Source organism: Athene noctua, chromosome Z (genome assembly GCF_965140245.1).
Source record: "Athene noctua chromosome Z, bAthNoc1.hap1.1, whole genome shotgun sequence".
In the NCBI taxonomy this organism is placed as follows: Eukaryota; Metazoa; Chordata; class Aves; order Strigiformes; family Strigidae; genus Athene; species Athene noctua.
Genome location: NC_134077.1, coordinates 15,326,364 through 15,348,326, shown reverse-complemented (window position 1 = coordinate 15,348,326; position 21,963 = coordinate 15,326,364). Strand labels below are relative to the sequence as shown.

The 21,963-nt window shown below is 41.0% G+C and overlaps 1 protein-coding gene across 6 annotated transcripts in view; it reads right to left on the bottom strand.

The window, feature by feature from the left end:
- Positions 1-1,084: 1,084 nt before the first annotated feature.
- The window catches only part of DAB2 (DAB adaptor protein 2), a 28,345-nt gene continuing 7,466 nt past the window's right edge, over positions 1,085-21,963 (bottom strand). Inside the window, exons 2-15 of one of the 6 annotated variants that reach the window (XM_074932477.1) lie at positions 16,251-16,370; positions 14,970-15,109; positions 14,129-14,227; positions 13,685-13,816; positions 11,653-11,736; positions 11,389-11,412; positions 11,071-11,118; positions 10,834-10,896; positions 6,782-7,432; positions 5,815-5,968; positions 4,735-5,241; positions 4,129-4,220; positions 3,242-3,309; positions 1,085-2,523 (exon numbers count right to left, since the gene is read on the bottom strand). In XM_074932477.1, the coding sequence (XP_074788578.1) occupies positions 3,247-3,309; positions 4,129-4,220; positions 4,735-5,241; positions 5,815-5,968; positions 6,782-7,432; positions 10,834-10,896; positions 11,071-11,118; positions 11,389-11,412; positions 11,653-11,736; positions 13,685-13,816; positions 14,129-14,227; positions 14,970-15,109; positions 16,251-16,344 (2,151 nt within the window). In that variant the 5' untranslated portion in view covers positions 16,345-16,370 and the 3' untranslated portion in view covers positions 1,085-2,523; positions 3,242-3,246. Of the gene's footprint in view, positions 2,524-3,240; positions 3,426-4,128; positions 4,221-4,734; positions 5,242-5,814; positions 5,969-6,781; positions 7,433-10,833; positions 10,897-11,070; positions 11,119-11,388; positions 11,413-11,652; positions 11,737-13,684; positions 13,817-14,128; positions 14,228-14,969; positions 15,110-16,250; positions 16,371-21,963 lie in introns of those variants that run through there. The other 5 variants (XM_074932479.1, XM_074932480.1, XM_074932474.1 and 2 more) reach the window with 5 other exon arrangements.

The window sequence follows — 21,963 nt, the reverse complement described above, 5'->3', positions numbered from 1 at the left end:
AGCTTGATGATTCCAGTTGCACTAAACTCCTTTATTGATCAATAATGCAAGACAGACACTTGTAATCTTGTATTGTTCCATCATACCTGCTTCAACTGATGCTATATACACCACCATAGTTCATGGTTCTTTAAGGCAGAGACTAAATCAGAGTAAACAGGTATTTGAACTAAGCTAGACAATCAGCAAGCATTTTTGGCCAGCTTGGTCCTGCTACCAGCATTTAGTGATCATCCTGAGAGCTATTTCAAAACTCCAGCATAGTTGGACTGTTAATTTTAGCTTGACCAGCTAATGGTTGTTTAGATGCTCAACATAAATGCTGGTAAATATATTCTTTTGCTCAAGCACCCAGATAGTCAATTGTTTTTTTTAATTCTAATGGTATCTTTGAGTAAATTACATGTTACCATGCAGCCAAGTAAAAACATAAATCTGTGAATCTCTGTGAAGCACCATAAGACCCACATTTCAATGAGTTGTTTTCAAACTCTTAACCGTACAAATCAAATGGTATTAAAAATAAGCAAACAAGCACCCATTATATTTATTCAGTGATAGTTACACATCTGTCTCCAGTACTAAAGACTAGCCTAAAATAGTAACTTTCCAATGGTTTTATTCTTTTTAGCCATCTGCATTAAAGGAGTTGTAAAATTTGTTGTGAACATGAGCTAAGTGTTCTAATTTAGTTTTCCCAGCATCTGTTTAGCCCTCCTGCAAAGTTGGAATAGACAAGTTGAATTAATGAGGCTTCTGAATGCAATGCCATTTAAGTACCCAACTTCTATGGTCCCCCAGAAGCAAGCAAGAAGGCATCTTTAGTAGCTGCAAACTCAGGCTGAACAGCTAATGGAACAAGCTTCTAGTGACAGTTTACTAAGTCAGCTGGGGATTTTACTTTTTACTGTGGGACAGCATATTGAACAGGCCTGAGAGAAGAAGCTACATAAAGTCTTAAGACCTTGCTATCAGACAGCTATAGTAAGAACCTGTGAGAATTTAGCAGTCTCTGAACTCCTAGTATCAAGTAGATCACAAGATTGTGTTATGGAGGACAGAATCAACAGCCACACTGTTTTAGTATGAAGAGTTGTTTCTGTTTAATATCATAAAGTAACATCACTTGAGATACTACAGTTTTATATAACAGTGTAACATCCATAAGTTTCTACATTTCCAGTTTGAGACAAATACTTGAATTCATAGCTTTTTTGCATTACAGAAAGTGCAAGAGAGGTTCATATACAAGACTAGTTGCATGACTGGCTGAATTGGGTATTAAGTCTGTATTCAAGTTGACTTTCTCCACTCTCCAGCAACTGCTTCGGTATTTAACAATACTATTTCAAGTTTATACTTAGTATTAATAGAAAAACCTCTGACACATCAGCTGCCACCACTGACCAAGAATGTAGCTGTTACAGTGAGTTATAACCAACTGATTATAGATGTTAGTAAAGAGGTTCTTTAAATAGGTATGGTTTTCAAGAGATGAGGGACTACCTCACATTAATGGCACAGAGGTGGTACATCTGTTCACAAGGACTCTAGGCATGGAGTGAAGCCATGATTGTCTTTTTGCTTTCTAACATACTGGAAACATGCCACACTGCACCATGTGACAACTCAAACCGAGCAACATCAGGGACATTCACTGATATATATGCAAGAAGCCTATCTGCTTATTCCATGTGTCTGCCAAGCCATCTTAACAGAAAAGCAGTCCTAGTAGATTTCCCTCCCTGAAAAAAGCCATATTAGCACCAACAGTTAGTGTCTATGACTATCTCAATGTTCTGTAAGAAGTATTTCAGCTTATGTGACCGTACAGTGTAGACCTTTAGTACTCAGGAGTCCAGCAGTTCTGTTAGACTCCACAGGTATCCCCTTATTACACATTTATGGCAGAATGATACTTTTACCATTAGTTAAATAGACAAGTATTGGATTTTTTCCTCTAACATACAGTTTACATCTTTGTGACTCAGAGACAAAGTCATATGTCCAGTCACCAATTACAACTGAGTAGTATCCACTTAACTATACAACTGGCTGCTGTTGTGATAACAGGCAAGTAACCTAGTTGTTTAAGGCGTGGAGTGATAACTACTAATTCAATTCCCTTATGTGAAGGCAATACTTCCTCAGGTACATTCAGTTCCCATATTTTAGGACAGTAAGTGCTACAGAAAGAGGAATTGTGGTGACAGTGTTTACAAGACACATGATTCAATATTGCTAAGCCCTTCTGTGAAGGATTACAGAGAACTAAAGTAAAATTAACATCCACCAATTTGAATCTGGGTCTCCAGCATAAGTCCAACTCTCCATTTGCTTTGCCCTGATTTATCGTCTTCACAGCATGTTCTTTGAGGGTTTGTGTTTCAATCCACCTGGACTCATTTTAGATTACAGACATCATGGAACAGCAGCAAGATTGGCAAACAGCAAAGTGAAACATGTAGAAAAATCATGTTGAGAAGCGGTCCAGTTATTCCATTTGTCCTTTTCTGGTTATGCCTAGTATGATGAAAAGGACTTAGGGTTAGGATGGCTATAAATTATAGTTTTATTGTTTAAACTAGCTTAGAGATACTGAGAACAAAACTGATGCAATAAATAGCAACACGTTCCTTCTGTTAGAAGCCAGACAGTATTTCAGGTGAAGACTTAGATTTGTGGCAGAAGAACAGATTTGCTAGTTTGATAGTTCATATTGTCTAATCAGTAGCACAAAATTGAGTTACATCAGTTTCTAGTAACAAAAGCTCTCATAACAGCCCTTCTTCTGTTTTCACTCCAGTTCACTCAGAGCACAAACCCACAATTATTTAAGAGATTAAATTTCAGAGAGCTGTATGGGGCCCTTTGTTCTAACACTCTCCTAAATAGGTATCTGAAGGAATTTAGTGAGCCCCTCTGAGTTTTGCAGTACATATTTACTGATTGACTTTCCTCAAGGAAAGGAAATCTAGATCTATTGTGGCCTTGAGACTTAAGTCCATAGAAAAATAAAATATTTCTAAGAAAGTGAAGCTGGCTAGTCTTAGCCAGAATACAGCTATCTACAAGTCTAAGCAGAGGTACTCTAGCAGAAGTATTCTTCTAGGGACTGTTTGCCATACTTCAGAGGACCATTATAGTTAAGCTAGTGTAGTGTTTAGCCAGCTCTTTACCAAAGGTTTTCTGAATCAATTTCAGAGAATGAAGTAGATTGTCTTATTAGTGGGTTACTTACCTGATCTATGCAAATAGGTTGCTAAAAGGATCACCAAAAGGATCAGAAGATGGTTTCTGAGATGCCTTCTATGGAGAGATCACAGGCTGTTAGTGAATTTCCATGTTTCACCAGGTTTACTCTGCATGGCTGTATGATCTAGTTCCTGTTCTGAACACCTTCTGGAAAGAATGCTGCAGAATCCCTGCTAAACACACATTAACTATACTCCTTTAACAAGAAAAAAAAGGGCTCTGAAGCCGTGTTAGCAGTTATGCTAGTCTGAGGCAAGGTATCTTTCAGAAAAGCCATGTGTGCTTTCTGAACACTCATTTGGAGCTGAGCCAGCATAGTCATGATGAGATCCATTTTAGTCAAGTGCTAGATGTCTTAAGTTAGCATTCTGGAATTGGATCAGAGCTTCCAGCAGGGGCTCCAAGTGCTGTGTCACAAATTGAGTGATGTGGTTAAGCCACTTCCTTCAGGAGTTACTGAACATGGAAGGCTCCCATTTGCTCAGGAAGAGAGCTACATAGTCCACACTGCTCAGTCTACTGCACAGAAAGGTAAGTATAACCTAAGTGAAAGACTTCTGCAACTACATAATTTTAGCCTTTTGTAGAAACTCCCAATACTGAAGAACTTCCTGCTAGGTCTTGCAGCTTAGGAAACTGGCTATGGACCCAAGCCAAGTGGCATCATACTTTGTTAGCCTTTTTGCAACAAATGCCCTCTGTTACGTTAAGTATTAGCCTCAGACATGCAAAAAGTTTTGTTCCATGGCCTCTACAGCCAGAATTAGGCCAGTGGTCAGACACAGGCACCCCTGTGGTTGAGAGGAAAGAAAGTTCATGGATGGGGTTTTTTTGTTTTGTTGTCTGGGCTTTTAGGGTTTTTTCACTACTTACAGATGAAGCACTGGAAAGGTCTGTTTTAACTTGACTTTCAGGCAGGCCATCAGCTGGCAGCACTCTTTGTCGGGGAACAGGCTTTGGTGGTTCTAAGGAAGAGAGACATACTGCTATAATCACTTAACAGCTTTAACAAGTACTCAACTCTGTGTATAGCAACACCAAAGCCCATCTAATTAGATACACAAAAAAATCCCACACGGAAGTTGCTTTGAGTGACCTCACAATTTTCTCATGCTTGAGCCTCACTACACCTAAGCTAGATGTAACACTATACAGATGTAGCTTATCTCATTCTGGTCAAGCAGTTTAGGCACTAGGTGTCAGTGTTTGGCCACTGATAGTGATCAATTCTGTAGCATTATTAGGGGAGACAGTCCTTCAACTCTGTTTCAGTAACTATTAAATCAAATTTTCAGCTATATCAGAAAAGACTAGTGATCAACCATCCCAATCCCTGAGCAGCTATTTAAACAGAAGGAAAAACGTTTTTACCAATCATTTTGGCAATCAGCTTGCTAGCTTCCATGCTATCATGATACGTACTATCTTGAGGAATGCCTACTTTACTAATAAAATAATTGCTAAAAGCTCCAGAAGCACCTGACAGGTTTTGCTGTTCTCCTCTCCTTGCTGGTACTGCAGGTGGCTTTGTCAGCTGGAAGTCTTTGAACATTTCCTTGACATCCTTCACTTCTTTATCACCAAGTGGATCCAGAGCAATAAAAGCATCACTCTCCTTCTTGGATAGCTCCTTCTGAGGTGCAGTTCTAGGTGGTGGCTGAGGTGGGCTAGTTGTTGTTGGCTTGGAGGGCAGTACAGATGAGGTCTGAGCAGGTAGCGTTGAAGATGGAAACACACTACTCTGGAAGGGACTTACAGCACTGGATGGCTGTGCCCATGAACTAGATGAAACTTGTGCTGGCGGTGCCCAGAAACCAGAAGACTGAGGGGCTGCTGAACCAAAAGACACAGGCTGTTTCCAGCTTGGCACTGCTTGAGTACTAAAGGCAAGTGGAGCAGGCATCATAGACCCAGGAAAGACTGACGCAGCCTGAGTGAAGGCAGGTGTCTCTGAACTCCAGTGTGATGAAGTTATTGGCAAGCCACCTGGAGGGAGATTGTTGTTACACAGCACTTCAGTGATCTGAAGACCTCAAGCAGGAGTATATATCAATTCAACTGAGAGTACCAAAAAATATTTTTCCTGTATTTTTTTCAAAAATCTGTTGATTTACACTTTAAAAAAAAATCGAGTAATTTTGGGGGGAGGAGAGAAGGGGGTTAACAATTTTTACTTAGCTCCATTTTGATCCTAGAAGAACAGAATTGGATATAACAGAAGGAGAAACATACTTAGTTCTAGTACAGAAGTGACAGATGCATTTGCCATATAGTTACTTTTGTGCAAATTAAGACTCTGCAGCAGTGTTATCCTAGCCTCCCAAGTTGTGCTTGGCTCTCTAGACCCTTGTGTACTTGAAGCAGCAATCAAGTTGAAGCAAAAAACCCTGTTCCAGTTGAGGATGCAGAGTTTAGGCTTCTCCTTATGAAAACTTCAGAGTAGATAGCACATGGATTGAAGAGCATGGCACTACACATGAAGTAAATGAAAACTAGAACCCTGTTTTAGTGTTAGCAGGTATCTTAGACTGGAGAAAGACCTTCACTTTGTGAACTAACCTAGACCAGCCAATGGAGGCGCTGTGGTGTGACTTGTTTTGAAGAGGTCCAGTGAGCTAGTTGGCACATGTCCTGTTTGTACCACTAAGGTCAAGCCGAGGCTCTCTGTAGTTGGCACAAATAAGTCTGAGCTAAGTAAGTAATTTGATGCAGCCTAGAAAGAGAAAAAAAAGCTTTGTAAGATGGCATGGCAAAACACATTCTAGCATGATCAAGACTCCCTAGTCCAGAGCCACAAGCTTTTATTTCAGGTAGAACAGTGCAGGAAGCTTTGGTATATCCTTCAGAGATCAAGTATAAGAGTTTTAAGCTTCACCATTTTGTTCAGTCTAGTGAGATACATGACATTAAGTCAGTATAATATATAGTAGTCAAAAGTCAACAGCAGAAGACTTAAATTGACTCATTTGTTTGCTATCATATGAGCCTCCCTCTGTCCCCCACCCCTCTAAACATTCCTGCTCAGTCTGCAGTGACCCCTGCAGTTGTGGCAAGGTCAGCAACAAAGTTTTGCATCATTTGAGTGCAAGACAAATTGCAGCTGACCCAGAGCCACCTTGGGTGTCACTGAGATTGCCCTCAGTAGGCAGGTACTGAGAAACTACATAGGTTTCTGTAAGCTAGTACTAGTACCTCATTGTTATGAAACCACAGATTGATGGGCATACAGCTATCTTAACAGGTTCTGGCATTATATTATGTATCAATATACATAGCAGCATACTTACCAGACCTTTACAGAAGTATGGCAGCATTAAGGAAGAGAGTATATAATTTAGTGACCATAGCTACTGTGAAGCATTCATGAATGTTAGAATATACCATGGCTGCAGAGAGGTTAGAGTAAGCATAGAATGTAGAAGAGAAGTAGATGTGAAGCTGTTTAGCCAGTTACACAGTATGAAGAAATAAAAGCTTCCTTCACCCAGCTTCCTTAAGTAAGAGCATGCATATCACCATTAATTACTTGAACATTGTTCACCTTGACAGACCTCCTTCCTCTTCCTGGCTTGGTATTTTGTGGTGGTGGGCTAATTGTTATAGACTCACTTGACATGAGCTGGATATTGCTTTCAGAATCCAGCTTTACTCCATTCTGCAGAGATACTCCTTTGGAAGGACCTTCCACAGACAGGCTTGACGGAGCTTTAAGAAAGCCATTCTGTTCTCTCTCCGGTACCCCATTTGGAGTTCTTGCTGCAGGTGACTTACTCTCAAGTGGCCACTGGCTTGTTAGTGCTTCTTGTTTGCCAGTTCTATGAGAAATCTGGTCAAACTGTTTACCAAAGTAGTCTATATCACCATTTGAAGCACCATTACCCACCGGTGTCAAGGTGCTCAGACTCTCCTTCTTCTGATCAGCAGATTTTAGAGAATCAAATGAAGGTGGTGCCAATTGGTCTGGCTGTGCAAAAGGATCATCACTGAAAGGGTCTGGATTAGGTGTGGGAAAGAAGCTGAGATTGGTAGTGAAGGAACTCTCAGGCAAGAAGTGTGGCTGTGGCTTTGGTTGTGCAGGAGAGGTTGTGATGCCATTCAAGAAGAGATCCTCTTTTGTAAAAGTCTGTTTGGTCTCAATTTCAGAATTTAGATCCACTAACAGAATCTCTTTAGCTTCCTATTTGTTCAGAAAGAAAAATAAAAGTTTTATGTAGGACTTGCTGCACAGTAGACAAGCTTAAGGAAAACAGCTGCAAAAGGAGAGATCCTAACATCCAACATTCTACACTAGTAAGTATTCACTGTGACACTGAAGTTGCACTAATGCTTCATCTTGAAGTCATCAGTGCAAGCACTGCTGGCTGTGGTCAAATCACAGCTACTTAGTTTCAGAAACTCAATGTTAAAACGACCTCTTCTACAATCCCTTAGTTAAATATCAGATGCTTGTTCTACAGTTTAGAGACTGGAGTCATTAAGCACTAATTACACCTAGGCTTTCACTTGAGTCCAGAACCCCTGTTTGAGTTCTAGTCCTCTGTTTTAACAGGTGAAATCACACTGCCTTAGCACGAGTTCAAGTTGCAGTCTTAGCTTCAGAGCAAGACTGAAGAGCTATTTTCCAGTGGAAGATATTAATGTGTCATCTCTCCACCAAGCAGGCAATAGAAGGGTACAACCTTTTCACTAGCTGGATTGACAGCACCAATTGTATCATGGCTGATGATAACTTCCAGTTCCAGAGTAAACTGGTAGGATCTTGAGGGGTCATACTGAGCTATGACAAAGTTTATGCACATTTTTGTGGAGTTAGGCCACATCTTGAGCTAGGGCTACTTATCCAGAATGGCCAAGAGACCACTCTGAGGGACTTACATAAGGATTCTTGAGGATTACTTGAGGCCCTGTATAGAGAAACAGGAGCACCCTCATGTCCACAAGCCCTGGTCCTCATGGGGGACTTCACCCTGATAGTTGTTGGAGGGACAACACAGCAGGGCATAAACAATCTAAGAGGTTTCTGGAGTGCATTAATGATAACTTCCTTCTCCAAGGGATAGAGGAGCCAATGAGGATAAGTGCTATGCTGGACCTTGTTCTCACCAACAAGGAGGGGCTGGTGGGGACTGTGAAGTTCAAGAGTGACCATGAAATGGTGGAGTTCAAGTTCCTTTGGGCAGTGAGGAGGGCACACAGTAAGCTCGTTACCCTGGACTCCAGGAGAGCAGACTTTAGCCTCTTGAGGGATCTGCTGAGCAGAGTAACATGGGCTAAAACCCTGGAGGGAAAAGGGGCCCAAGAAAGCTGGTTAATATTCAAGGATCACCTCCTCCAAGATCAGGAGCTATGTGTCCTGATGAAGAGTAAGAGAACACCAGGAGTCCTGCATGGATGAACAAGGAGCTGCTGGACAAGCTCAAACACAAAAAGCAAGTCTACAGAGGGTGGAAGCAAGGACAGGTTGCCCAGGAGGAAAACAGAGAAACTGTCCAAGCAGCCAGGGATCAGGTTAGGAAGGGCAAAACCCTGATAGAATTAAATCTGTCCAGACATGTCAAGGGCAACAAGAAAACCTTCTATAGGTACACTGGTGATAAAAGGAAGACTAGGGAAAATATAGACGATCTCCAGAAGGAAACAGGAGACTTTGTCACCTTGGATATGGAGAAAGCCAAGGTACTCATTGACTATTTGCCTCAGTCTTCACTAGCAAGTGCTCCAGTGACATGACCCAAGGTACAGAAAATAAAGGCAGGGACTAAGAGAATGAAGAACTGCCCACTGTAGGAGAAGATGAGGTTCAATACCATCTAAGGAACCTGAAGGTGCACAAGTCCATGGGACCTGATGAGATGGTGTCTGTGGGTCCTGAGGAAACTGGCAGATGAAGTGATTAAGCCACTATCTACCATATTTAAGAAGTCATGGCAGTCCAGTAAAGTTCCCACTGGATGAAAAAGGAGAAGCGTAATCCCCATTTTTAAAAAAGGAAAAAAAAAAAGATGACCCAGGGAACTACTGGCCAGTTAGTTTCAGCTCTGTGCCTGGCAAGATCATGGAGCTGATCCTCCTGGAAACTATGCTAGGGTACATGGAAAATAAGGAGGTGATTGGTGATAACCAACATGACTTCACTAAAGGCAAATCATGCCTGGAAAAGTTGGTGGCCTTCTATGACAGGGTTACAATATTGGTAGATAAGGGAAGAGCAACTGACATCATCCATGTGGACTTGTACAAAGAATCTGACACTGTCCCACATGACGTCCTTGTCCCTAAATTGGGGAGACATGGATTTCACAGATGGACCACTCTGTGGATAAGGAATTGGCTGGATGGTTGCATTCATAAGAGTTGTGGTCAATGGTTCAATGTCTAAGTGGAAACCCCTGACAAATGATGTTCCTCAGTGTTGGAACCAGTGCTGTTTGACATCTGTGTTGGAGACATGGACAGTGGAATTGAGTGCACCCTCAGCAAGCTTGCTGACAAAAATCAAGCTGTGTAGTGCAGTCAACACACCGGAGGGAAGGGATGTGCCATCCAGAGGGACCTGGACAGGCTGGAGAGGTGGGCCCATGAAAACCTCATGAAATTCAACAAAGCCAAGTGCAAGGTCCTGCACATGGGTTGGGGCAATCCCAAGCACAAATACAGGCTGGGGGATGAGTGGATTGAGAGTTAGCCCTGTAGAGAAGGACTTGGGGTTCTAAGTTGTATTAGAGCCAGCAATGTGCACTCACAGCCCAGAAAGCCAACTGTATCCTTGGCTGCATCAAGAGAAGTGTGGCCAGCAGGTTGAGGGAGGGGATTCTGCCCCTCTACTCCACTCTTGTGAGACCCCACCTGGAGTACTGTGTCCAGTTCCAAGGCCCCCCACATAAGGACATGGACCTTATTGAGTGGGTCCAGAGGAGAGTCATGAAGATGATCAAGGGGATGGAGGACCTTCCTTACAAGGACAATGTGAGAGAGTTGGAGTTGTTTAATCTGGAGAAAAGAAAATTCCAGGGACACATTATAGCAGCCTTCCAGAACTTAAAGGGGGCTACAGAAAAGATGGGGACAGACTCTTTATCAGTGATAGGATGAGAGGTAATGGTTTTAAGCTGAAAGAGGGTAGATTAAATGTAAGGAAGATATTCTTTACAGTGAGGGTGGTGAGACATTGGAAGAGGTTGCCCAGAGAAGCTGTGGCTGCCCCCTCTCTAGAAGGGTTCAAGGCTAGGCTGGACAGGGCTTTGAGCAACCTGGTCTAGTGGAAAGTGTCCCTGTCCATGACAGAGGGGTGGGAACTAGATGATCTTTTGAGATTCCAATCCAACCCCATTCTATGACTAACAATACAGGTTTATCTTTGTCATGGTCTCAAGTGAACTCTGCTGGATGAGAATGGCACTACTCTAGTTAGTAAGTAGATACTATTATATCCCTGAGACACTAGTACAACTGATGATAGCTAAACAAATGTCTCAGTGAAACCAAAAACCAGGACTAAAAGTGAAAACAGATCTTATTACTAGGACTATGTTTCCTCTCAAAGCAAAAGCCAAGACAGCTAAGCTGAATTCTACTTACTGTGGGACTGATCATATCAGGAGGTGTTGACATATCCCCAAACAAGTCCATTTGGTCAGCTCCCTTGAAGCGAGAAATATTGAAAGAATTGGTATGTGTTAGAGTTCTTACAGAAGCAAGAATCAAGCATTATGCTATTTACTGTAAATTCATCTATAAATACTGCATTTACCCCACAATGTGGAGAGTTGTGAACTCCTTAATGGCATCAACATAAAGTCCTAAAATTTAACCTACCAATTTCACTTTTTCAGCTTGATCAGCAGGTAGTGCTTCACCACCATTCTGTAACAGATGGATAACAGTATTAGCGATAACTCAAATACCCAAACTTGCCTTAAGCAAGGGACTTGCAGGTTTCAAAGAGTAAGTGATGAAAGAGGGAAGTATGAGGGAGATCACTACTCAGCATTAATTCTGTAGGACCCTTTTATTTCCATTTCAGTGTAACTGAGCATCTGATATTGACTCCATAATTCTGGCAGTGTAAACAAAGTCAAAGTTAGTGTTGCAGCAGCATACCCAATCAACTGAGGCTGAGCTGGAGTGACTTACCTCAGTCTTACTTGCTTCTTCACTCTAAAGAAGAAAAGAAGGCTTTTAGTACCTAGTTATCATGAAGATTATCCAAAGCATTTCCATCTGGAGAGCTTACCAGCTAGAAGGTAAATAAACTGCTAGTACAACCAACAAGCTTCAAGTGATCCTGGATTTAGACAGACCTCAGTGTCAAGTCTTACAGAAGCCCAAAAGCCAAACCAACATCAAAATGAGCTTTACTTCTATGCAGACTAATACAGCTTCTGTAATTTTACTCACCTTTTTCTTGTCATCTTCTTCCTTCTTCTTCATATTATATATTAGTTGGAAGAGGTCCTTAAGATCAACAACTAGAGGCTCAGCCTGAAAAAGAATGCAGACTTCAGGCCATGTACTACTTCTCCCTGCACTTCCACTGAAGCAAGCTATGCAGCAAGCCAAACTTTCCTAAATGGTGCAACAGTAAGGTTGAGATAACAGGAAAAGCAAGTTTCAAGGACTGTCTAGTCTCTATACGAGAAAGCTTATGCAGAATCTAAGGGTAATGGGGCACAAACAGCTTAGGACTGTTAACTCCACAGGAAAATCAGATGTATTTAATAAAAAAAAAATCATTCTTGTAGCACAGGATTTCATGAGTGCATGGCAAGTCCTAATCATTTTTCCCTCAAAAGTGCAAAGCTTATCCAAGCTCTCTAGTATTCTCATGAGGAAAAAAAAAATTTTACATTTGCCCGTTTTCTACCAACTCCAACAATGAACCTAGAGATAGCTTCTATAGTTTATTTTAAACAGGTTGCAAATAGTAATTCAGCAAGGCAAGCATAAGGTAAGATTATCATCACCTCAAATGCATAGGAGCTGTAGGCAGTATCTGTATCAGGATGAAAATCTAGTGTGAAGTAGAAAGGCACTGCATTCCCTGCACACCCATTAACAAGAGTATGTTTTGATTGGTTGCCGAGATGGTGGCAGGTCCAGCTACACCTAATTGGAACTTTTGCTTGAGGCATACAGCAGCTGTGTCAGTGTCTAGAGTAGTACAAGTCCCCCTGTTCCAGCCACTACCTTTGTCTCAAGCAGGGAATCTGCTGATCAGATCTCACTGTTTCTATCTGAGCATCATACTCTATGAAGGGTTTTAGACATGCAGCTGCAGCAGAAGCCATTTCAAGAGTTATCACCTTTGAAAAACAATACAGCTGCAGCTGTCTAAAGCTGCAGAAGTCCTTACTTCTCAGCTAGGCAAGTTTGTGCTAAAAACAACAAGCAGCAAGAGCAGTCTACAGCTTGGATAAGCTTATAGGCTGGCAAGCAGCACCCTATGGTGAAAACCTCTGGGAGAACAGACTCCAGAGCACACACAGAAGGCTTTTGTACTAATCTACAATTCCAGTGAAGCCAATACAACACAGGACTCTGATAAACTAATAAAAGAGGCTTAGGAGAGGGTGTGTTACAGCTGTTACTAAAGTAGTAATATGCTCCAGCAAGAAGCCCCTCAGTCCCATCTGTAGTGGGTCTGAAGCTTCCAGCAGGTTCTCCAGGAGGGCAGGCAGGAACGTGTGTGAATTACTAGCTTTGGAGTCTTGGCTCATGAACCCATTATAGTGACTATTATAAAGACATTATCATGACAAGCTAATAAGCTATTTAGAAGGCTTCATAATAGTGGTAATTCCAGGTAGCTTGTTTCCAATATTTATGTACAGATTCTCTTCAGAGGCATAAACCCTGCATACAGGATTTCTGCAGGGGGGAAATCTATCACAGAAGGATCAAAATCTCTCCCAGAAGTAACTCCAGGAACACCAGACCTGCCATTCACTAGCCCCAGAAACACTACTGCAATTGTGTAGGTCTGTTTTGAGAGCTGCACAAGACAAAGCGTCATGAGAACTGGACTAGTGGAGTGCTAACATCACTCCTGTTAATTCTGAGTGAAGCTCTGGCTATTTTACTCAAGAATTAGCATTCTCACTAGCAGGCCACTGTACAGGAAACCTCAGGATAATAGCTCTGTTCATCTCCATGACTTCCATGGTGCACAGACATGTTAAGCAAGGTTGATCATAGTAAGCAAGGCTACTGGAGTGGTTTTATTTTGGACTACAGAGAAACTGAACAAGGTAAGAGCCACTGGTGATACAGTCAATTCCTACTGCCCTCCTCTAGAAGAGTCTATCCATGTGTGCTGGTATTCCCCTATACACCACAGGGCTACCAGCAAAACACTACACCCTTGTCACATGTTAAGTGTTTACACAATAGCATTACTCATAGGAAGTGGGAAAGGGTGTCTGATCCATACCTGTTGTGCTGTTTTTATAGCGAAAAACTGGTGCTGGCCTTCTCCTCCACATATATAGCCAAAGGCACGACTGTCTGTTACATCTCGAGCAATAAAGGAGATTTTGTTTACTGGATGCTCATACTCTATGACCTAGAATTGGGAAAAAAAAAAAAATCTATTGGCTTAAATTGCTGGAGACATAATAGCTGCTATTTTCTGTAGTTAGGATGATTGAGACTGTTAGAAGGCTTCCATTAAAGATTCAGTTTTATCTGCCTTTGACTAACCACAATAGGATGTAGCTATCTTTCTGGCAGAAGGCTTTCAGCATTACAACCCATTTCACAAGCCAATTTTTATATGTAGAAGGGGGGCACAATGCTGTTAACAAATGTAGTTCAGATTGGTCTAAGTGCCTCACTTATTCTCTTAACATGATTCTTAAAGTAAGTCATATCTTACCCCAGTTTTCTCATCTATTATCTTGATACCAGAGAGGGAGATGTTCACCCAGATCTTCTGTTTGTGTTGCCCCTGGGAACGGGCCGCCACTGCAATTCCCTAAAGAGTATGAATATCAAAGTATTGATGAAACTTCTGTTAGATTGAACTTTTTTTTGAACTTTTTTCCTTACATTCTTCCTGAGCCCATGGCTGTGACTGTACCAATGCTCGTCTAGTCATTCCTATGCAACTGTACAGTTAGAGCAGCATTCCTCTTGCAACATATGCCTGACTAGGTTTAAAGTGACACCTCAGAACTAGATTGTGTTTACTCTATAAATGTTTTAGAGCTTTAAAACTTATCTTAGTTCACAAAACTGTTACAGTAGCAGCATCTTTACCAGCTTTCCTGGCCTGATTGAAGCTATATGGGTGTTCTGCACTCCAGAAGTAATCATCTTTATTGCTGAAGGATCTCATTTACTTACTCTTTGGCTTATCTGCATCTCTTGGTGTCACTATTGTCACAAGATGCCAACTTATGCTTTGATGTCATTGTTAAACTGAAAAGAGCCCCCTTGTCCCCATCCAAAGCCCAAGCTCAGTACTTGTGATCACATTCATGCTCTTCGCATGCGTACTGCATGCCTGCAAGAGACCTAAAGGAGCATTTCCAAGCTATTAGAGAAATATTGTCCTTTGAACAAGGGGTTACAGCTTTAGAAGTAATATCCATCTAGGATGGTGCTGTTACTATGTTACCATCAAGCTGTATTTGAAATTGTGCCAAAGTGACCATTTGATCTGCCTTCTGAAGGCTACCCAGAGTTGGTTCTTACATGCCAGCTCAAGCCCTTACCTTCAGCTTCATCATTGAATCCTGACTCATTTTGTCTCCTCTTGCCTCTGGGACATCATCAATGCCAATCAGTTTAGCTTTGTATCTTACACCATCACCTTTAAATCTGGCCAAGAGAGATTCATCTGTCTTCTCTGGCCCTGGAGACAGAGAAAAGTTTTGGTTGGGTATTTTGTTGTTTATTTGCTATTTTGTTTTGTTTGTTTTGTTTTTTGTTTTCTTTTTTTAAAAAAGAATCTATGTTGTGACTTCAAGATCTTTTTAAAAGAATTACCATATAAGTACATATTAAAACTGTCCCTTCAGTATAACTGACTAACAACCCCTAGCTCTTCCAGTACTGTCTGCAACGCAAGAGTAGATCCTTTAAGGTCACAGTCCTCTCACAGAATCTGGCCCCAGTTCAAAGAGTGGAGCCCAGTGCTTAATATTTGGGGAGCTCAGAACAATTCTTTGCTACATAAAAGACTAAATATTTACAGGCAACAGCCAAGTAGATGTAAGTACTAAGCAAAACACCAAAAAGAAATGGTACTCCCCCTGGCCATACAGGATGTTCAATAAGCCTTTCAGATGTTAGTCCCTAGTTCTGGTGCAGTCAGATCTCTTCTTGGTGTGCAAGAATCTCCTGGTTCCTGTACTAGAACTTTCTATCAGTACTATCATTTCTACAAGTAGTCCTGGTACTCCTCTCCATGCAATCACTTGGGGTTTTCTCTAATTTATTACTTTTGCTGTTCACACTACTCAGAACTGCTTGCTTTTCTTCTCTGCATGTTCAACATACTGAGTGTGCACCTTTATATGTATTTCTGTAAGAATTATATTTACATAACCTAATCTAACAAAATCTATTGTCTGATCTACAATAATTCTAATGTTTTCTAGCTTCTCTGAACTAGAATCTGTATTTGTGTCCAGAACATTCATCCCTCTGGCGGGAGGGGAAGAAGCAAGTTCAGGTTCCTGGATGGTCCTGGGTCTGATCACCTCCTCAGGAAGCTTTTAATTCTCTGGGCTTCTGGTGATTTGTCAGGCTCAGTAGATGAGTCATTTAACAATTAGAACTGCACTTTAGAACTCAAGGATAGAAAAACCCTTGCAAGCTAAAAGGTTACCTTCTGGTTAGGTTTATTTTACTAGCTTATTTACTCATTTTTCCGTCAGCTTGAAGCCTCAGTTACTTTAATCATGCTGTGAAAATGATCTTAGTTTTAGGCAAGTGCAAAAGATTAAGGACACTGAACTAGAAGAGGTGTTCAAGAAGTAAACATTTCTTACCTTTCTTTTTTTCTTTCTTTGAATGTTGTGCTTTTGGTGGAGCCTGCTGTTCAGGCTGACTGTTGACAGTAGTAGCTTCAGCTTCAGTAGACATGGTGAGATGGTGGTCAGCTATGATTGCTGTAGTTTTTAAAAATACAAGTAACAGTCAGTAGGTAGATGAAAAATTTTACCTTGAAGAAGAAATATTCTTATTAGACCTGTTAGTCCTGCTGAGCACCGAAGCCCACTAATGTCTGAAAGTTTTAACAGAGATCATATAGGAAGTTTGACTCACTGTCTATTCACCTCAGGCTACAGAGAACATAAAGTTATGGCCACTACATGATGAACTCTCACCTCAGTAATACCTAATCAGTAGATCACACTGACCTACCTTCACAGGCTGTACTTGCATCATCCTGTTTTAATCTGTCAACCTTTAGCTTTTTACCCTTTAAAGCTGTTTAGAGAAACTCAGATATTTTGCTTTGTTCTCCTCCAGCCCTGCCAGCTGCATCGCTGTAGTAGGAAAGGAGAGAACGCAAGAAACATTTGCTAGGATCTGTTCCAAACACCCATGAAGATGATGCCAGAACACCCAAAAGCAGCCACTAGATCTTATTCATCTTTCTATAACCAGTGGAAGTCTGAGGTTATACCACCCAACAGCTAAAAGCAAATAGATTCCTTAGGTCGCAGACAGCCTGTTCCAGGAAAAAAAAAAACAAAAAACAAAAAAACAAAAAAACACACACAACAAAACCAAAACCCCACACCCTTGTCTTAGTAACAATCAAGTAACCTTAGTGGTTTGGTTTTTTTAAAACACCCTCAAAAACCATGCAAGTTAATAGAAGTTATGGGACTAGTATGACTTAAATCTATGTCATGAGACCCTTCTGCCTCTGAAATACAAGATACAGTAAAAAAATCATCTGTAGTCCCTGTTTTTTATTCCTACATAGCTGAAGCATTGATTCATACTTACCAAATAGGGATTCATATTGTCTTTATGAAATTTTGTAGACCATCTATGCTCAGGCAGAAAGAACTGGACATTCATATCTGCTATAGAAACTGTTCTATGAATCTTCTGTCTGGGGTATTGCAGTGGGTTCAATTAGTCCCTTGAATTTTAGGGTGGTAAATGAAGCCAAGAGATTGTTTAGATGATTAAGTACCTGGGCTACCCTCTACTAGTAATTTTCCCCATATCCAGGCAGTTGGCCACAAACCAAGCTGCCCCTTTTGTCCAGCACATCATGTGAGACATCTATGTACCCAGCTACAAGTGCTGAAGCATTGCATATCCTCTAGCATTAGAAGCTTGTAATTCTCAATAGCCTATTTCTCATTTTCCCTAGTTACAGATATTGCTTTTTATGTTACCTGGAAGTTACTTTCAGGATTTTGCTCTCACTCCTGCCTTTTCCCTCAATTCATTACCAAGCCAATAACTACAGACTGACTCATCCAACTTGCCACTAAGAGTAATGGATATCAATGCCTAACTGGTTCTTATCATAGGAAGAACACAAATTCCTAGGTCTTTAAAAGGGAATTCCACCCTGAAGGCCTCCATTTCCATTTAGTCAGGGAGGAGGCATTTAGGGAAGTAGCTGTTAATATAAGCAAACTTAGATCTAGCTGCTTACCAGATGGTTTGTGAATCCCATTTAGCATTGTTCAAGTAAATCAGAGATAAAAGTGCTCATATGGGAAAGATCTCTGGCAGCTATACCTGTTCTCCGCAAGCTGAGAAATTACCTGGCTACAGCTAGGGAACATTTGATGCAAGACAGCAAAGATGTTGACGTGAAAATTTCAAGTGGCTCCAAGTAGAAATAGATGTTAGAGGAAGAACAGATATAGCAAACCATGGTTATTTCCTAAATGTTATCACTGAAAGAGTGGCTTGTGTGCTCAGTCTGACAAAGTAGCAAGTGGGAAACTACTACAGCCAAGAGGGATTTTGCAAGCTACTTGCACCAGTGCTGAAAAGGAGTGTGACTATCAAAAACCACAAATCAAGCCAGTAAAGTGAAGCCAACTAAATTCTACTCTAAAACTGGACTAGCTTGCCTATTTGTATAGTTTTGGTCAGAGGAAGTCTTAGACTTTAATGTAATGAGCCTCTCCCTAGATTTATCAAGTCCTGCAAAAATAAAGAGAAAGGAAAGACAGAGTTAAGGTTGAATCATTAGTTAACCACTCAGCCCCATCTGGAAAGTTACTGTTTAGTGAACAGAAGGAAAAGACAGACCTGGAGAACAGAGCTAAGACATGCTCTGTAGGAGCTGAGTCATAACTTTAGGACATTCTGCCCTGCTCTGTGTTGCAAAGAAATAACAGTCTCGAGACACCAAGTCCTGCCTATCAGTAATCCTGCTTCTCCGATTTGATTTGTAGAGCTACAAACACCTCTGCTGTTATACAACCACTTACTCTGTTATATTGAGTAAGTATCTCACTCTGAAGTAAAGAGTCAATACAAATAAAAATACCTAGGGAGGAAAAAATATGCACAAGCAAGGCTTCACTTTGGTAACTGTAAAGTGGCAGAAACCCAGATAGACAGTTGCCATGTTTAAATCCTAGCTGTCATCCCACTATTGCCATCTCCCTCCATCCTATGGAAGCCAGACAGCACAAAGCCCCAAGGTGGGGAAAGATGAGCCAGGATACAGCCAAGACTGGCTGAACCCTGGCAAACACTCCCTATCTTACTGTGGAGAAGTTCATTCTCAGTGTTAACAATACAACTTGAGAAGGTTAGTGAGGACTTTCTGAGCAGCTTGTAGGACATACTCTCCTATCTCACGTCTGGCACAGTGCATCTCACCTAGTGAGAGTTCACACTACATGATGTTTATTTATCACACCTTTGGAGAACAAGGTTTTTGAGAATCTTATCTCTAGAGCAAGAGAATTAGGACAGCTAAGAATGCAAGGATAGACAAACGCTGCCTTAATACATGTTCATACTTTGAATAACTACTTCAGGACATCTTCCTGACATCTAAGCCACAAGACTATTACAAAATTGCCTCAGGCTTTACCTTAACGTTTCTCTGGGGTGGGGAGCAACACTGTGTAGCTAAAGCTAGCAGTAATTTAGTCTACTTTCAATACAAGAGTCTCAAACAATTATGTTTGTATTCTGTGATTTAGACCCAAGTTAAACTCATGCAAGGTCTTTGTCACACTCAAGTTTGGCTTATCATAATAGAAAGTGCTGGTGTGCCTTGCATGCATGTAAGTAAAATGAAGCTAAAAACTTTTCTTTGTCGTTCTTGCTCTTACTCTGCAGGCTTCCTTTCACAGTACACAGTCCCTTAGTACTTCCTTACTCAGCCTGCAGGAGTAAGGTAACAAGAGACTGGAATTGTTCTATTACACTTGAATTCTGAGTTAATCTGAAAAAAAACAGCCAGAAGTATGGCAGAGTTAGAGATGCATGTGCTTTTATGCAAGGACAGGCATGCCTTCAGTTAAACTGGCATAGTGAAGAACAAGATCATTCCCACAGAAGCTATATCAGCAGACTGTTATGTGATGCCTTTTGAATCTTCTCCATGTAGATATGTCCACTGGTATCACCACAGCTTAATTACTCACTATACAATTGTATGATCCATTTTAACTACTGCGATAAATGCACCATTTCAAGAGTCTTAGACTGCAGATTTATGGATGTTGCTACTTTGCAAGTGCCCCAGACTCTTGCCTGTATCATAGATACACACCATATTTTACCCACCCACTTTTCAATTCTTCAAAATTTTTCAAAAGGGCTTGCTAAGAGACCACTAACAGTATCTTTCTCCTTTCTTATAGGAACTATGCTGTGAAGAGCAAGTACTGATCACTCCTTAAGGAAAGGCCATTTCAGGCCTTCAACACACAGGCCTTGAAAGATGAGTCATTACCTACTCTCAAATGAGGCAGCTCTTCATTCAGCATTGTACTATTTTCACACATCTACCCTGGGAAATTCAGTCTTAAGACTTGGGGCATACCATGCTCTTGGTGTCTTCTCTGAACTCCCTACAAGGACAGCTGTAGATGGGACAGCTGTAGGTAGTCATGCTTGAAATACCTGTTTCTTAGCAAGACTTGAAGCACATGCCAAACAATTTTGCTGAGCAACATTTAGGTTCCCTTAAGATATGCTTTCCAAGTTATCCCCTATTTGAGCAAGGAGTGGCAACATGGTCACTCCCTTAATGATTATATTTTTGCCCTGTGCACAAGGGATTGAGAATCTGCACTATGCCTTGTAGTCTGTCACAGAATTTAAAGCCTGGACAATAATCCTCACCCAACACAAAGGCTTTTTCCCCTCAGTAGAGAAAGATAATCGCCTTAATATTGATGAAAGCTTGTCTGAGAAGAGGTACACTGAAAAAGTCAGAGGCAAGGCAGATAAACTAAACATATGTTCAGCAGTCTAATACCTTGTTCTTTTCACAGCCTATGCTCCTTATTTGTCCCTTTATACTACATGATTCAGCTTAAAGAGTTATTTTATGTGAATATTAACTTCAGATTAGCATCTGAGAGACCAGGAGAGGACAAGAGAAGCATTTACTGCCAAGTGCAACACAGCCTGTTAGGGATGAAGTAGTAACCACAAGCACAGCAATAGTTCAAGTGCTAAACATGCTTCCAAGGCAGGTTGTTGCCTCCCCCACACCTTGAAGAGTTAGTCAAGTTATTCTGTTTAGAAGGTTGTATTAAGACCTGCACAATGTATCCTTAGAAATCCCTAGCTATCAAGTTCTTGACAGGAGCGTTATTTTCAGAAGGCTGGTAAACAAGCTATCCACTTCAGTAAATTCAAGACTTCAGTTTTGCAGGCTAAGGAAATAGATTAGAGGCTAAAGAGCAATACACACAATGACTAGCAGGAGTCAAAGTTGTAAAGCCAGATTCAATTACTAATAATTGACTATCTTGACTAGCAACATCTACCCACATTATAATAGTGCATTTGTGTGAACCTCTGTATGACTAACGTACATTTGCATCTAGCAAATCCCTATGCACAGGACTGTCACATTTTCTGCCTAGTTTCTGCTGCAATGGTAGTCCCCCAGGTAGCCTTGAGAAGCACCAGGCATGCATTAATAAATCAGAAGCATGAATGTGCTATTCAGACTTTTGCCTTTTAAACAGGGTCATTCATGCTGAGGAGTCAAATAACATATCATCTTAAATGTTTTGTTTCATTACTAATACACCCATAGACAGAGTCAAATGCTAGAGCTAAGAGTTCAAGTTGAATAAACCTTCTGTAATATGACACAAGATTACTATGATTCTGATGGAAAATTCCAGCTGCTTGTTCTGCCGCAAGCACTACCATTAGTTTGTTTCCTCTATGAAAACAATCAAATCAGTCTGTTAGGAAATAGCATAGCCAGTGACTAATATACATGAAAGATACCAGCCTTATCTACAGGCAGATTACACCTGATATGTATTGTTCACACTTACACATAACAAGTACCTGCTTAAAGACAAGTGGAAGATAGTTCATAGACATCTTGGGAACTGCTCCCCTCCAGCTGGAATGCAAGAGGATTATCACTTGCCAGAAAAATGACTTAATAAATGCTCTTACACTGCTAAGTCTAACCCAAGCTCCTGTGGTTAGTCTTGTAAGAGACAACTGAAAAGGATTCTGACCTGCCTTGCCTGGCAATTGAAGCTATCTGCCATTCCCACA